Source organism: Lissotriton vulgaris, chromosome 7 (genome assembly GCF_964263255.1).
Source record: "Lissotriton vulgaris chromosome 7, aLisVul1.2, whole genome shotgun sequence".
In the NCBI taxonomy this organism is placed as follows: domain Eukaryota; kingdom Metazoa; phylum Chordata; class Amphibia; order Caudata; family Salamandridae; genus Lissotriton; species Lissotriton vulgaris.
In genome coordinates, this window is record NC_141695.1 from 1,135,140,793 (window position 1) to 1,135,158,206 (window position 17,414).

The 17,414-nt window shown below is 47.2% G+C and overlaps 1 protein-coding gene across 2 annotated transcripts in view; it reads right to left on the minus strand.

The window, feature by feature from the left end:
* CPEB4 (cytoplasmic polyadenylation element binding protein 4) overlaps positions 1-17,414 on the minus strand; it is a 388,153-nt gene that overhangs the window by 116,028 nt on the left and 254,711 nt on the right. For both annotated transcript variants that reach the window (XM_086931574.1, XM_086931573.1), the window contains one exon: positions 7,505-7,678. In XM_086931574.1, the coding sequence (XP_086787700.1) occupies positions 7,505-7,678 (174 nt within the window). The remainder of the gene's footprint in view (positions 1-7,504; positions 7,679-17,414) is intronic.

Here is a 17,414-nt window from a genome sequence, read left to right on the forward strand (position 1 = left end):
GGTGTGTGCGGTCACAGTTGCGTGGTGCTTACAGCCAGCCTGTGAGCCTCCGACTTGGACAGGTACAAGGCACATTGTGCCAAAAAGTAACGCATTAATGCATTGTGCAGTGTAGGTGCTAGAACAGTCGGTATGTCTGTCAGATGGGGTGCAGGGAGTGCGGGCATGGAGCTAATGTTTCAAACCATGATGCGCAGAATGTCAGCAATGGACAAGAGATTGGGGAGGGTGGACAAATTGGGTACGACTGCCGCTGAGTTGGGTGCGAGGGTTGAAGCACAGGCAGGGCCGGCAGGGAGGCCTAAGCGGGTCATAGTGCCACCCAAACGAAGGGGGGGATTTTGAGACACCACCGAAACGTAGCAGAGCTAAGAAAGGTAGTAGTCGCCCCCCAAGCCACGGGTTGGAGGGGGGTCCCCGAGGCCAGTACCAAATAGTGCGCATGTTGCACCTGGGTCACCCACGCCTGCTTCGCAGATTCCAGTAAGCGTGCAGATAGCGCCAGTCACGCCACCCATTAACCCAGTTCCTGTAGTTGTCCCGCCAGTAATTCCAGCAAGCCCATCGCCTGGGGCGGGTCAGGTACCACCAGAACTAGCGGCCCAGATAGCAGTAGTGCTTCCTTGGTTGGGGATTGGGGGAATGTTACCACCAGCAGTAGACCCCCACGGCTGAGGCACAGAGAATGGTAGCACAAATCATGGTGGCTAGGGGCGAAGGTAGCATACCGAGCGCACGATTTCTCAGCAAACAGGTCCAGCAAGCAATGGGGGCACGGTCAAGAACGTTGAACCAACGCAACCAGCAGAAAGTGGTAAGGAGGTTGCCCTGCCGCTACTGGGCGAGGGCGCGATTCCCTCCAGGGGGGAGAGTTTGGCGCAGCATGTCTCTCAAAGTGTGATAGAATTGATTTGGGCAGATAAATATATAAATATTTTCTCATTGCTGATTGACAACAGGGAGTGGAATATGCCAAAACACAGAAAGAGATGATGTTGCCTGGCGAGTGGCGATCGCAGTTGTACAAATTTAGGGTCGAGGAGACGCTCATCAATTGGATCAGGGCTTTTTCTGTGTTTGTGGCGGTTAGCGCCGAGCGTTCTCCCGGTATTGCGGCGGAGATGGCGTGCTATCAGAGTAGGATTAGTATGTTCAATGAGAATCATGGTGGTGACGCATGGAAAGAATATGACATAGCTTTCAGGAAAGCGAGGGAGTTTAACAGATCATTAGCCTGGGACAAAGTTGACTCAATTTCCTGGCACTCTCAGTTTGAAAGGGGGCAGTCTGCAGGTACTAGCACTAGCTGGAACAAATGATATTCCCCAAGCCTCAGCAGCCTTTTCGGCCAGCGCAAGGCGGGTAAGTGGCCAATAAGGCCAAAGGTAATACAGGTGGAAAAGGGGTGTGCTGGGATTTCAAAAGGCGAACTTGCAACAGGGCGCCGGGCACTTGCAAATTCAGGCACGCGTGTTACATATGCGGCCAACCCTTCCCACCCAGAAACGGCATGCCGGTGAAAAGGTGGTGCATCAGGTAACAGAGGGAGGAGGAAACCAGAATAGCGGAGTACAACCCCAAATTGAGCACTCACATATTATCGTGGCCGCTATAATTCATTGGCTTAATAGTTACCCAAACCATACTTCCGCAAGGATGCTCCAGGAGGGTTTCACACACGGTTTCCGGATTCCAGCTGGGGGTTATACTGGGACACCGCAGTGTAGGAACCAATTGTCAGTTAAGAGCAATCCCGGTTGTAGCAAACAAGATAGAGAAGGAACTGCGCCTAGGTAGAGTAGCGGGTCCTTTTCCTGACATCCCTGTACCAAATTTTGTCTGCTCACCTTTAGGAGTGGTCCCAAAGGAAGAAAAGGGCGAGTATAGGCTCATACACAATCTGTCAGCACCCAAGGGCTTATCATTGAATGATGCGATTGATGAGACCATTTGTAGTGTGAAATACGCGTCCTTCGACCAGGCAGTTCAAATGTTGAGAGTTTTGGGCCCTGGGGCACTGATGACGAAATCAGACATTGAGTCAGCGTTCAGACTAATTCCAGTGCATCCAGCTGATCAACACTTGCTAGGTTTTTCCGTTGAAGGCAAATATTACATGGATATGTGTATGCCCATGGGTTGCTCTATTTCTTGTGCATATTTTGAAACATTCAGCTCCTTCTTGGAGTGGGTTTTGAGGTAATCTACGGGCCACCAGTATGTCATGCATACCTTGACGACTTTCTTTTCCTGGGTCTGGCGGTCTCCCGGGAGTGCGCGTGGGCATTGCGGGAATTTTGCGTGCTCATGCGTGCTTTTGGGGTCCCGCTCGCGCAGAGAAAAACAGTAGGGCCATCAACCTGTCTGGAATTCTTAGGAAGTGAGTTGTACTCCGTGGAGGGTTGTTTCAGGTTACCCAAAGAAAAAATTGAGAATTTCAGGGCATCCCTTGAGCAATGTTTGCTGAAAAAGAAAGTCACATTACAGCAGTTGCAGCAGACAGTTGGGCAGCTAAATTTTGCATTGAGGGTCATCCCTATGGCACGCCCATTTTCCCGCTCAATTGCGCAAGCCATGAAGGGTTTGCGGGACAAGCATCATCGCACACAACTGTCAGCCGAGGTTCGCCAGGACATGCGGATGATGATGGCATTCCTGGAGGATTTCAATGGCAGAGTACTGTGGGGTGACCCCACACTGACCTTCAGCAGAGTTAGGATTATGGACTGACGCTGCCTGCGGTGTGGGGTTTGGCGCCATACTTGGCAATAAGTGGGTGGCCCAGAGATGGCCAAACTGGTGGGAGGAGAATGGTTTGACGGCAAACATCGGATTCCTGGAACTGTTCCCAATTTGGGTGGCTTTAGAGGTATGGCCGGAACAATTGGCTAATCGGTCGGTCATTTTCTGGTCAGACAACATGACAGTAGTTGAATGCATCAATCAACAGGCAGCGCGGTGTGAGTTCATACTGCGCCTGATAATGGAGATTGTGCTGAAGTGCATGAAATTGAATGTACATTTCAGGGCCAAACATGTTCCAGGGGTCTTAAATAATGCAGCGGACGTCCTTTCTCGCTTTAAGATGCAGGTATTCAGGGAACACCTTCCAGCTGCAGAGGCCTCCCCAGCTCACTTCCCTTCAACACTTTGACAGATTGGTGCCCCCAACTACATGACCTCATGGCAGCCAGCCTAGCTCCCAGGACCAGGACAGCTTATGAAGGGGTGTTCAGGTCTTACTGTAAATTTCTGGGACAGGATTGGGGGACCAAATGGGAACAGGAGGCTGAGTTTAATGGGTATATGGACACACTACACAAGGAAGGGCGCTCAGCGGCGACGGAGGGCAGACATAAGGCAGAGGTTTCCTTTTTTTGCACAAGCAAGGGAAGTCAGGGACCCTACAAATAGCTTCCTAATACAAAAGGCGTTGAAGGGATGGCGGCGCTTACTGGTTGTCACTAGTATTCCTCGCCCTGCCGCACACATGCAGCTCTTCGGGAGAGGTAGTCCTATTCAAAGCCGACTTTTCCCTGGCCTTTTACGGGGCGTTCCGGGTAGGCGAACTGGTGGCTGGCAACAAACTGGACAGGATAGGTGGCCTTCGGCTGAGTGATACCAGTATACGGGGCGACACAATGAGGGTTACCATCCGGAAATCCAAGACTGATCAGGAGTCTAGGGGAGAGAGTTTAGTACTACATTGGGCACCGAATAACCCGTCACATGTGGAGGCGTTCATGAAGCAACGGGCGGGTGAACCAGCTGGAGCATTGCTAATGCATGCGGATGGTAACCCTCTGACCAGGTTTCAGTTCCAAAGGGTTTTAGCTATGACTATTGCCAAAGCAGGTTTAAACCCCAAGGAATTTGGGACAAATTCTTTCCGGATAGGGGAAGCCACCGAGGCCACTGCGAGGGGATTGAATGTCAATAGTGTGAAGAGGATTGGCAGATGGTCTTCCAATGCCTATAAGCGTTATGTGCAGCTGCACATGTTGTAAGGGTCAGTTGAAACACCATGACACCTGCTTTGTTTATGTTTAATTTTAGTTTCTCGGGCCTGTGACGCAGGGCGGAAATTACTACAGGGGCATCAAAAGCAACCATCAACACCTTGGCAACGGCAGGAAGACAGAATGAGGACACATGTAGTATGGATAGTCGGTCATTCTTATGTGAAACGTGCTAAACCAATTTTTCTTGCAGGAGACGGTAGGCGGAGTGGGGGGCTTCAAGATGTCTTTCCATGGCAAAGGGGGGCTTTGCGTCAGTGAGCTCAGGGGCTACATCTCAGATTTACTGGGAAGACACACCCCACCGCCCTAAGTGGTCATCCTGCACTTGGGAGGGAATGATTTAGTCGAGTTAGGCAGAAGGGTCCAGTTGGAAGAGATCATTTCAGCGGCAGGGTGGCTGGCGAGACTGTTACCGGATTGCACTATAGTGTGGTCACAGTTGATACCTAGGCTTTAATGGAGGGGGGGTTAATCAGTCAGGGCGTTGAATCACTCGGTAAAGAGGGTCAACAATAAAATCGACAAGCCGTTTCAAACTCCTCACCTGCAGAGTATACCACATGGTTGCATTTGGGGGGGAACAATTTTACTTGCGGGATGGGGTCCACTTGACAGAGTCCGGGAACGACCTACTGATAGGGAACATACTGGGATGGGTAGAACGTTTTGCTAGGAGGGAATGACCTTTCAGTGTAGGCAGTCGGGAGGGGGGGCCAGATAGTCGAGCAACTATGCTGGCCTGTGGCAGTAAGGTCATAATCGGTGAGCAGCAATTCAAGGTCTTTAGGGGGAGGCACCATTAACGAATGGGGCTGCCCAGAGGGAATTGGGCCAATGGCCTTTCCTAGAACTTCAGGGGCAGGATATCCGCTTGCTTGGGTGCGGGGGAGGGAGTCACGTTGTCCTCGGGCTGGTAGCCACCCCGCACATACACTATGCGTTAGCAAATGGCGCGAGTGTAAGGGCCCTCCTTTTTGGTTAAATGGAGTTCACGGAGCGTACGAGGGCAACCAGGAGAGGGACGAACTCTCCCGGTAATCGGGCCCTTGTTGCGCATGCGCACTCAGACGTGATGGCGTAGCTGGGTAAAGGATCTGACACTGGTTAACGACCGTGCGGTAGGACCAGAAATTATTAGAATAGCAAAATTGATATGTAGGATGTTAGATTCGGTTAGTAAACACGCTGTATTAGACATTTGTTAAGGTTAGCCCATCATACCTGTCTAACTTGCTGTAAATCTAATGTCTGAATTTTGCATTTAATAATTATGTAAATAATGTTATTTTAATCAATTTTAATTTGTTTTTATAAATACGGCCGGGGGGGGGGGGGGGTCGCGAGACCCCCTGCCTTCCAAAGAATTCTGTTGCTTAACTGATAAGTTTTGTTATCTATATTTTGCATGTTAAGGCGGGGGGTGGCCAGCAGTCCCAGACCATGAGCTGTGGGGTAGTAAAATACAACCACTGTCAGAGTTCTATAGGCCTTCAGGGCTCTGGGCCGCAGTGCTGCTGCATCAATGGTAGCTGCACTCCTATTTTTAATAGGATAAAAATAAATTAAGACACTTAGTGATGTGTAAATGATAGTCACTGAAATCCGATTTCCATACACGGGTTTGTGCACTATATAAGTTTATCTGCAGAACTAAGTCTGTGAAAATGATGTGGCCACTTCAATGGGAAATATGGTGTCTGTAATTGATAGTGCGTTCTCACACCATGCAATAGTAATATATATGCACCAGTGTGCCCCAAAATGCACCACCAACTACAAACCACACCTCTCCCTCTCTCCTCCTGACTGTGCGTCACTCATTTGCTACTTTTGTTCTTACTTGGATTTTTCACATTCCCTACAACTTCATTGAGGTAACATCGATGGCAGAACCACCACTCTGAAAACTGTTCCAGCACTACTGCACATAACCCGCTGTAACTTTTTATAAACAAACCGATGACGTATCTGTAAAAATCAACCATCTGAGCACTAGTAGCCATACCTGAAAAACCGCTGCGATTTTGTTGTTGTGTATATCTGCAACTCTGCACAGACAGGCCTATATATTAACTCTTTGAAGACTACAGACGCCTTTTCAAAACACCTACTTCCTGGAGTGTCTCACTTAGTTCTGGAAAGTATCATGCACAATATTTGCTTTTGTAGTTGTCTGATGTACACAAGGATACGTTTTTATATGAACAATGTTCCAAGGTCAGTGGCTGGCTTCTGAGTTATATTAAGGCTTGCTTTTGGGAGCAACTATTTTTTTCAACTTTGTGAAGCGGGCGAACCACGCAAGTTTCTTGGTTTTAAGTCGGTTGCAAAATTGAGCTTGAAAAACATGCAGATTTCTCGTTCCAGAGGAATTTATTTCCTTTCAGAAAAAAACAAAAATGAGTGCAAAGCCATGAAAAGCCACCACACATGGACAACTCACTGAATTAGCTCAAACTACCAAATATGCTGAAATTCTTCTATCAAACACCTAACTTATCGTGCATGAATGAGTTGAGCTTGTACTTCATACTATTAACCCACCCCACCTGCCACCCTCCTAGCCGAGTGGAATTCCTGTAATTGATCACTTACCATGAATGCCAACAGACCCTATTCAGGCAGGAGACAACCCTTTTTAGAAATCGAAAAATGGCTTTATTTTAGCTAAATTTGCCTCCATTTAAATATATGGCAATGGGTAAAATACATTCACCCGATTTATTTTTCAAGTCTCCCACTTTCCAGTTGTAAAATGTTGGTATACATGACTAACCTACTCTGTCGTGTTAGCAGATTTATAATGGTGAAGTTGTCTGTGTGGCCGCTTCCTTTTTGAGAATCGCGGAGGGTTTCCGCATGAAGGCAGATAGTATTTTAGGTTACCACTGCATGCTTCTTGAGGTTTTCTCAGATGTCAACAATTTTTTTTTTTAAGCAGCACCTATGCCTTTTAAGGGACATGTGATAATTTTACAATAAAACGCTGATAACCTGAGGAGGACAATGCATGGGATGAGACCAGTCCCTCGCAATTACTGTGTTTGCATTCAAACACAGGTGTGTTTAAACTGCCGGACAGCTCATTAATATTGTGAGGTAGGTGGAAATCTAACTCTCTGCCTCACTAACTGTGATGAATATATTAAGTATATCAGTCACATTGAAAAATGCATGGCAGGTTGCTCGCTGTCAAAGAGAAAAAAAACATCAACTGGTTTGCGACTTGCCTCATCGAACATAAGGGTCTTAGGGCCAGATATATCAAAGGTTTCCACCCATTCTGTTTCTATGGGAAAATGTGTTCATACATATGGACGGACCTTAGTCACTAAATAACATCTCTTGAAGGTGTGTAGCAATTCCACATTTCTACTCTCTGAAATTCTTAATGTTTTAGCGGACTAACTTGCTATCCCAAATCAGTACATCTTAACATTTTTTCCACACCCAATTGGGATTCTGTTGTTTCAATACAGTACCTTCATCAATATCTGGAGGCAATCCACCCACAAAGACCTTGCGGGAATACCGCTCCACTCGTTCTCCATTCTGATGTGGAAAACAGTGAGGGGATCCCAATCCACTGTGCAGAGTTTGTTCCCCACGACCATCATCCAAAAACCCATCTTCCATTGGAAATAGGGATGACTGACCTGATGCGGAAGAGAATAACAAAAATATTAATAAACATAAGGAAAGGCCACAGAGGACAATGTACTTATGCGTATCTAAAGTACGCTTTTGGTGCATGACAAACCCGTTTATTAGTCCGCTTTAACATCGGGGCATTTATGTTAAGTGGCATAGTTTGAAAACAGCATAAAGATAGTGCAAAATGTCATCATTTACAGCCTCGCTTTCTAATACGTGCATCGACAATTGAGTGTTTTCCTTCCATGGGTTTCTCCCACAACTTTGTGTGTCATAATGCAGCACCCCCTATTAATATCCAACAGAAAAAGGCGGAATTGGAAAAAAATGACTGATACACAAAAGTTAAAACTGCATCACGACGGCCAGTACCAACTACTTTAAATGAAAGAACTGCCTCCTCACACCCACAGACGAGATTTCTAGTATGTCCTCTTCATTTTTTTTTTGCAAATATCTTTTTATTGCAGCAAAATATGTTGTACTAACAGAGCATATATACCATTCCAACCGTTGTCCGTTATGAATATGATTCTTCAATGTATGTGTCACACAGCCATTTAGCTCACACCCCGGAGGTCAAGCGGCGCAATAACGGAGAAAGTCATAAGCTGGAGAAGACAGTATGGCTCAGCGACAACCAGTTGTCTGGAAGATGGCAGGGCTACTTTTCGGTCTCCTCATCCCCCCCCCCCCCCCATCTCCGTAATTCCTTAACAAACCAGATAGTCCCTCCCCTCCATCCCTGATCAACGGCCCCCTCCCGCCCATCTCTCCCAAACCCCCTCTCCTAGTCCTAACCCCCCCGCCCCTCTCCCTGCCCCCCCAGGCGTGTCAGTGTACCACCAGTGCGAGCTAGTATGTCCTCTTCATGAAGAAGGTATGCACATTTGAATTCCTGAATGTAAAACACGGGAAAATTCATGGAAACTAAGAGTTTTAACCTCTTTAAGAACTGGTATCGCTGTGCAATGGAAATGTTAACTAGTGGCAACTGATTTGAGGTTCAGAATTCAATTCAGGGAGAGGTTTATGTGAACTATTTATAACCAGCAACAAATTATTAAACATATATGGCCCCAACAGTGATGACAGATCATTCTGGGAGGGGGTGGGTGCACAACTGTATTCACTACCGCTAGGAGATCTGCTGATCGTCGCAGGAGATATGAACCAAGTCCTTGACCCAGCAATTGACAAGCACCCATACAGACCAAGCCAATCAACATGCAATCCCCACATCCTTAAGAATCTCTGCTCCAAACTAAGACTAAGAGACCCATGGCGCATGAGCAATCCAGATGCCAGGGAGTACACATTCTACTCCAACCCACACAACTCATATAGCCGAATAGACTACATCCTAATGTCAGAAACACATACCCACCTCATGGACCACACGGAGATAGGACCCAGAACAGTATCAGACCACTCGCACATAAGCCTAACACTATCGGGCAAGCACAACGAAAAGCCAACCCGCAGATGGCGATTCGATGACAGCCTGCTCCAACACACCCCAGCGAAAGCCAAGATAGAGGAGGCGATAAAAGAATACCTACTAATGAACGACAAACCAAACACAAACAGGGAAGTACTATGGGACGCCCTGAAGGCCACCATCCGGGGAACAGTCATGACACTCAAGGGCAGGATGAACAAAGACAGGAACAAGAGAATTGCAGAACTAGAGAAAGAGATTAAAAAACTTGAGAACAGCCACATAGCCAGAATTGAAGACAAGAACACACTCACAAACCTGACTAAACTAAAGTACGAACTCAACAGATTACTGAGCGAAAGAGCAGGCACCTGGATCAATAAATACAAATCTATTAACCTATGCACCGCAAACAAAGCGGGCAAAAACCTAGCATCCTACCAGAGAGGGAAACAGAAACGCCACACGATAGGAGCCATCAAAGACAAACGCGGCATAGCCCAGACCTCGAACAAAGACATCCTAGAAGTCTTCAGGGACTTCTATGAGGGACTGTACACCAAAGATGAAACACTACAGAAGGACGGGGGAAAAGAGTTACTAGAGAACATAACCACACCCACACTATCAGACCAAGAACGAGACATCCTGGAAATGACCATAACGGAGGATGAGATAGAGAAGGCCACGCAAAGCCTCAAAGATAAGGCACCGGGGCCAGATGGTTTCACAGCAGGCTTCTATAAGCAGTACCTAAACATACTCAAACCCACAATGAAGGAGGTATTCACAGTATGCGCCCAAAGCGGACACATGACACCCTCAATGGCGGAGGCAAACATAATAGTTATACCCAAGGAAGGGAAAGACACAACAGAGGCGAAGAACTTTAGACCGATCTCCCTCATAAATGTGGACTGCAAGATCTACGCAAAAATACTGGCCAACAGACTCAACGCATACCTACCGAAACTCATACACAACTCTCAAGTAGGCTACCTTAAAATCCGCATGTCACACGACAACACGAGACTCCTATGCCACATAATTAACCACTCCTCCCGAAGCGACAACGCAGCAGTCATGATAGCCCTGGACGCTGAGAAAGCCTTCGATAGAGTTTCATGGCCCTTCTTAGATCAGTGTATGGGGAAATTCGGGCTAGGTCCAAACTATAGGAAGATGGTGATGGCCCTATACGAGGACCCCAAAGCAAGGGTGGTGGTCAACGGGGGCACATCAAACATACTCAACTTGGGAAGGGGAACTAGACAAGGATGCCCCCTGTCACCAGCCCTATTCCTACTAGCCATAGAACCGCTCCTCACGATGATCAGAACTAATGTGGATATTGTAGGGATACCAATAGGGGGAGAAACTTTCAAGCTAGCGGCATACGCGGACGAGGTACTAATAGTCACAGAAGACCCAGAGAGATCCATCAAAGCACTGACTGACACCATTGACAATTACGCCCAGGTCTCGGGGTACAAACTCAACAAAGACAAATCTGAGTGCAAACCTTTAAACATCCACACAACAAGAACAGTATTAGGAACGTCAGGACTTACATGGCAACCGAAACCCATAAAATATCTGGGTATCCTCTTTGAGAGAGACCTAAGAATGACACTGGAACACAACGAACACGCAACAATACAGAAAATTAAGGACAGAGTAGAAGGATGGTCCCCCAAATTCACAACATGGTGGGGAAGGACAGAAGCAATAAAAATGATGCTGACACCGATGGTCAACTATATGCTAACCATGCTCCCACTGACTAACACAGAGGGCTTCCACAAGAAACTTGACAAGATACTGAACAGCTTCCTATGGAGGGGGAAAAAACCCAGAATAAGCCTACACAAGCTAAGGCTATCAAAAGATCAGGGCGGCCTGAACATAACGAACTTCAAACGATTCCAGACAGCATGCATAGCTAGACAGGGGCTACACTGGCTAGACCCAAGACAGGAATACACCCCAGCATGGCTAACATTTGAGCGTGGACTACTAAAAGGCATGAACCCCATCACCCTCCTGACAGCCACACGACAACCAGCAGTGAAGGACAACCCAGTCCTCAAGAACACAAAGACAGCTCTTCTGAGCGTCGACAAACTACTGACAACAAGCATCAAGGGAGGCCAATTTGAATCCCTCTGGCACAACCCCATTTTAAGATACAGAGATAAGATTCTAGACATGCCTGAGTGGTACAGACATGGTATATCCACGGCCCAAGACCTTCAGAGACTGGGCGCGAACACAACTTTCGACACACTCAAGGAATCGCACAACCTGCAAAACATAGAACTCTACAACTTCCTGAAAATAAAAGTAGCAATTAGGAAGGCAAACCTTAACAGCCAGACACCTTCGCTCATACAACTTGCAGCCAGTCTCAACACACTAGGACACCAAATAGCTCACCTATACAAAGCCCTACGCCCCAAAAACACCAAACTCAATGATAAGGTCACAAACTTCTGGGGGACTTTAGCAGGGAAGGAACTAAGCGTGACCGAAAAGGCAGAATTATGGAGATCGACCACTAGGAAAAAGATAACTGCTTCACTAAATCAGACCAAATACTGGTTAGTGCACAAGGCATACTGGACACCGGCCCGCTTATCCACCCTGGGGATCCGAGAGAGTGACACATGCTGGAATTGTGACAATGGAAGGGGGGACTTAGAACATCTCCTGCTCAGCTGTCCTCAGATCAAGGATTTCTGGGATCGAATTGGGAAGCTTATCAATGAAATCACTGGAGTAGCCATACACATAGATTTCCCAAGTCTGGTCCTGGGCTTTGCATCCCCATCCATCACTACAACAGAAGACCGGGACCTCATTGACCTACTGCTGACGGCTGCAGTCAAAATAATCCTAAGCAACTGGAAAGACACCACAAAAGCTACACCACGGGCGTGGCTCAACTGGGTCACATTCCTAAGAGGGGCAGATAACATTACAGCGAAACACTCACCGAAAACACACAGGCAGTCAAACTTATGGGGGCCCCTAGACCTCTACCTTTCATCACATAAACCCCCCTAGGCGCAGATTCTAGACATCCAGCAAGGGACACACTATAGGGACCCACGCTCTAACAAAAGAAACCAGCAAGGAAGAACCCTCTCCTATCTCTTCTCCGACGTCTATCCCTCTCTATCCTCTCTATCGTCCGGGGCGATATACCCACCAGGCAGCGCAAAAGGGGAGACAGAAGACAACGCCAAGCAAGACTCGGAAAACGGACTTCTTTTTTTTGGACTATTCGAACTATCCGACCTCTCGTACCATTGCAAAGATCGAACTATTGCAGGACAATATTGCTATACCCCTCCCCCCCCCCCCCGGCGCCTTCTTTTTTCTTTTTCTTTTCTCCCTTCCTTTCTTCTTTCACTCTCTCCTCTTTCTTTCCTCCACTCATGTATGCTCCATGTAAATATATATTTTTTTTATATACAATAAAAAATTACAGAAATTTAAAAAAAAAAAGGATGCAATGGATTGCACTAACATGCAGGTTTCGAATTTGTATAGTAGTTCATGTAAATTGGATTATAGAATTGTTTATTGGAAAAGTTAATGTTAATGTTAAACGATTTCTAGAGCGCATGGCTGCCCGCAAGCGTCCCAGTGCTGACAGAAGATCAGGCGAGAACAGGAGAGGGAAGTTACTGGAACAGCCAAGTCTTTAGAAGTTTCCGGAAAGGCAAGAGATTGGGTTGGGCACGGAGACCAAGAGGGAGTGCTTTCCACAGTTTAGAAACGTTGTATGAAAACGCCGGCCTCCGGAGTGCGACCTCTTGATCCTGGGTAGCAAGGTTAGGTGGGTATTGAAGGATCGGAGGGTTCTGGAGGTAGTGTAGGGAACGATGAGGTCTTTAAAAATAGGGGGGGCTTTTCCGTGGAGAATTTTGTGGGTTAGGCAGAGGGCCTTGAACTGCATTCTTTGCAAGACGGGCAACCAGTGCAGTGCTCTGATGGCCTGTTTGGCCGTGCAACGATTCTTGGTGTCAGTAAGAATCCGGGCGGCAGCATTTTGCACTACCTGGAGCTTTATTGTCACTTTCTTCGGTGCGCCAAGATACAGGGCATTTCTGTAGTCCAGTCTGGACAGAATGAGGCCCTGTATAAGGAGCTTTCTTGACTGAAAGGGGAGCAGCGGGAGAATCTTACGGGCGGTGCGCAAGAGGTCATAGCAGACTCCTGCCGTTTTCCTTGCTTGGGTGTTCAAGGTGAGGTTTTGATAAAGCCAAATCCCAAGGCTTTTGATGTCTGATTTGGGGGTTAGAGGCAGACCCATACACGGGGGCCACAAGGATTCCGGATGGAAGTGCGGCCCCCAGACTTTGGAACACCCTACCTAACCATATAAAAACAAGTTCCACACTTCCTCAGTTCAGAAAAAAACTGAAAACATGGTTATTCAATCAGTAAGTCACAGCTCCGTACTTCCTGATCTTGGTGAGACATCAATACACTTTCAGCGCCGAGACGCCCAAGGGTAATTGTACGCGCTCTACAAATGGCATTAAATAAATAAATAAATAAATAAGTGAGACTGATTGCCCATCACCAGTATCTCCGTTTTATCGCTGTTGAGTTTCAAATGGGACCCATCCATCCAGCTGACTATATCCCCCAGACAGGAGTACAAATCGATGGTAGGATTTTCCTGCTGACAGAGAGACAACCAGCTGGGTGCCATCCGCATATGTCAGAAGTTTAATTCCGTGTGGGGTGACAATTTTTTCAAGAGGAGACATGTATACGTTGAAGAGCGTCGGGCTCAATGAAGAGCCCTGCGGCACTCCGCAGCGTATAGGGGTCTCTTTGGAGATGTAGTCACCCTCCGTCACCTGGAAAGAGCGACAGTGAAGAAAAGATTTTAACCAAGACAGGGCAGACCCTGTAATACCAAGATCTCTGAGCCGCTGAGCCAGGATATGGTGGTTGACTGTCGAAGGCCGCACTAAGATCCAGGAGGATCACTGCCACTGATCCTCCTGCATCAATGATCTTCCTAGCCTCTTCTACAACCGCCACCATCGCTGTTTCAGTACCCTGTCCCGGGCGAAAACCTGTCTGTGAAGGTTTGAGCAGTTCATTGGATTCCAGGTAATTGGACAGCTGGCCGTTAATACATTTTTCAGCAATCTTGCTGATGCAAGGGAGGAGAGAGATCGGCCTGAAGTTAGCCAGGTTTCGGGGGTCCAGGTTAGGTTTTTTGAGTAAGGCCCGGACCACCGCCTTCATCCAGCTGGGGGGTACCGTTCCGTCTGCTAGTGAGGCATTGATCAAGTTCACCATCGAAGCAAGGATGATGGGTGCTACCTGTTTTAAGTTCTTGACTGGGGCTGGGTCACGCGGAGAGCCACTCCTAAGTGATTGGAGGATGGGAGATAGGATGTCCTCATTAATGGGGGTGAACATGTCTAGTCCTGTATTCAGGTTCTGGGCGTGCATCAGGCAGGGGTGTGGAGGGTCCACAGGGGTGAGAGGAGGGAGTTGGTGGAGTATGTTTTGGATTTTTTTTTTTAATCAAAATAGGTGGCTAACTCGTTGCAATGATTGTCCGAGAGATCATTCGTGCATATGTTCTCCGGGGTTTTTAGGAGTTTTTTTACAATTTAGGTTTATCTGGACGAGCAGGATGCAGTACTAATTTTTTCATTGAAGAAGGCTGTTTGCGCAATTTGTAGAGCTTTTTTATAGTTGAGGATAGCCAGTTTATAATCCCTCTTGCTGTTAGGGTCAAAGTCTTTCCTCCACACTCTTTCAGACCTCTTACAGAGTTTTTTTAGGAGGCGGACCTCGTATGTGAACCATGGAGAGGTAGGTTTTTTCCGGGGTTTCAGATAAGTTTTTTTGGGGAGGACAGTATCAAGGGAGTTTTCAATCCAGGAAGAAAACTCTGCATCCGCTGTTGCGGGCCGGTTTCATAATTAGGCCTCGAATGCTCCAGGACCTGCTTCCATTTGCCAATATCTAGTTTGGCCCAGGGACGAGAGAGTCTACCCGGAGCTTGGTTGGGAGGTCGAGATCCACCAGCTAAAGGGGATAAGCAGGTGGTCGGACTAAGGCAATGGAATGGGTGCTCTCACTTTGAGGTCAGGAATGTTGCAGAAGATGGGATCAAGCAAGTGCCCAAGAGTATGCGTGGGTTGGTCGTTCTGTAGGTGGAGTTGATGGGCTGCCAGTTCTAAAAGCAGTTCTGAGGCATTATTGTCCTTGCTATTATCGAAGTGGACATTAAGGTCCCCTAAGATTAAAAGATTGGACAGGGTGCTGGCCATGGCCAAGGAGGATTCCAGGAGGGAACTGCAGAACTGTCCCAAATCCCCTGGGGGGCGATAGATAAGAACTCCAGAGAGCGAGTTACGTGGGGACATTTGGATGGTGAAGTGCACATTTTCACAGTTCGAAAAGGGGCTGTCGTGAAATCTGCATGAGAGATGGTCTCTGTAAATAATAGCTATCCCTCCTCCCCTTCCCTTGACTCGGTCCAGGTGTTGTATGAGGAAGGCATGAGGCAATGCTTGTACAATGTCTGAGTCAGAGTCAGGGGCGAGCCATGTCTCAGTGAGAAACAGAATCTCCAGTTGATGCTCTTCTAGGAGCATATGAATTTCTTGGGCATGTTTGGGCAGGGATCTGCAGTTAATCAAGGCCATGTTGATGACCGTCTGGGTAGGGTGACCGGTCTTGGTGGAGGTAAGTTTGAATGGGCAGTGGAGACAGTGGGTGCGAGGACACTCACCTCTAATGGATTGAGTGCACTGAAGGGGCTGATTGATTTGGCACAAGAGTTCCCTGGAATAAGATAGCCTCCTCTGATGGGAAGATTCCATGGTGCCTGGCCCCAAGGCCCGTCCTGGCGCGGACGGGCGCAGACGAGCTTACCTCTGGCGCACCTCCGGCGCGCCCGCTGCGCTCGTCCGCTGTGCGTCCGGCGGGAAAGGGTCATTTAGTAGTGTGAGGGCCTAAATCGCCCACAACACTAGAGCGCCGACCGACCTTCCCAAGATGGCGGCTGTGAAAAGCGCTGTTTTTCCTGCATAGTACGCAGTCCAGGAGACCCTAAATCGGCCACCAGCGGAGCGCAAGGTATCGGGGGAGTCACAAGGAGGTTGGCGGTAGGAATAAGCTTTTGTTTTTAAAAACTGTGTCTAACTCACAGCATTCAAGGTGAATGTCAAAACAAGTTAAAAAAGGTCACAAGAAATAACAATTCGAACAATTTTAAAATAAAGCCCTTGGCTCCCGGCTTCCGCCTCAGGAGTCGCGAGTTTCTGTGCAAAAACTTATTACACAGGGGCGTGTATAACTATCTAGCGACAAACCTAATACATGCAAGTATTCATATGGCAATATAAATGATCCTTGAAAAGTGAATTACTACTTTTTATTTGGTTTGTTGATGTTAGTGTAAATATAAAAGTGCTTCTGCAACAATTATAAGTTTGACAAGCTGTGGCCACTATTCATAGACTGGCTAGAATAGAGCCTGGGGTCCACCATGAACGATATCAGGAGCTGGAAACTTTAAACCTCCATCTGGTGAACCGGATGGAAGCAATAGGAACAGGAAATACTCTTCATGAGCTCAAAAATGATCATGCGAACTCAATTGTGCCTAAACTGTTTCCAATATGCTAAATATCTGCACAAAAAAGTTCCTTATGGACCCAAAAAAAAGCAATAGGGTTGGCCACATACAAAAAACATGCTTGTGACTGAAAATATAAAGAAATAAGATGCGTATTTTTCCAGTAATTTAGTGAGGCGCGTGCTACATTCATTTAGTATTGTGCACATGTTGCTAAAGGTATGCAAAACACTGATACGCTGTCGCAGAAGAGGACAGTCTTCAACAGTCGCTGCACTGTTGCGGTGTGTATGTGGGTGCCCGGAGGGGGGGAGGGATGCTGTAGTGAAGGACACGTATTTGTCTTTTAATCTTGGAAATTTATCAGCAGACTGAGACAAAGTATTGATATGTTCCCTGAAAGCAAATGGGAGGTGTACAGGGCTGTGACCGGAGGATACAGAGTGTTTACTGGCAAAGGAGTTCTTTTTTTACCAGACTGGCCTTAAATGCGAGCCATGAATTTCTATAACAATAACAGGTATCTGTTAAAGAAAGCATTAACATCATTTGCAAGTTGTTACTACATATAAATGTACTATAATGAAAACCCAAATAGGAAAAGGGAAGCATGCAAAACCTTCGAAGCAATGCTCATAAGATTGAAGAGTAGTTCCGGTTTACAGAAAGT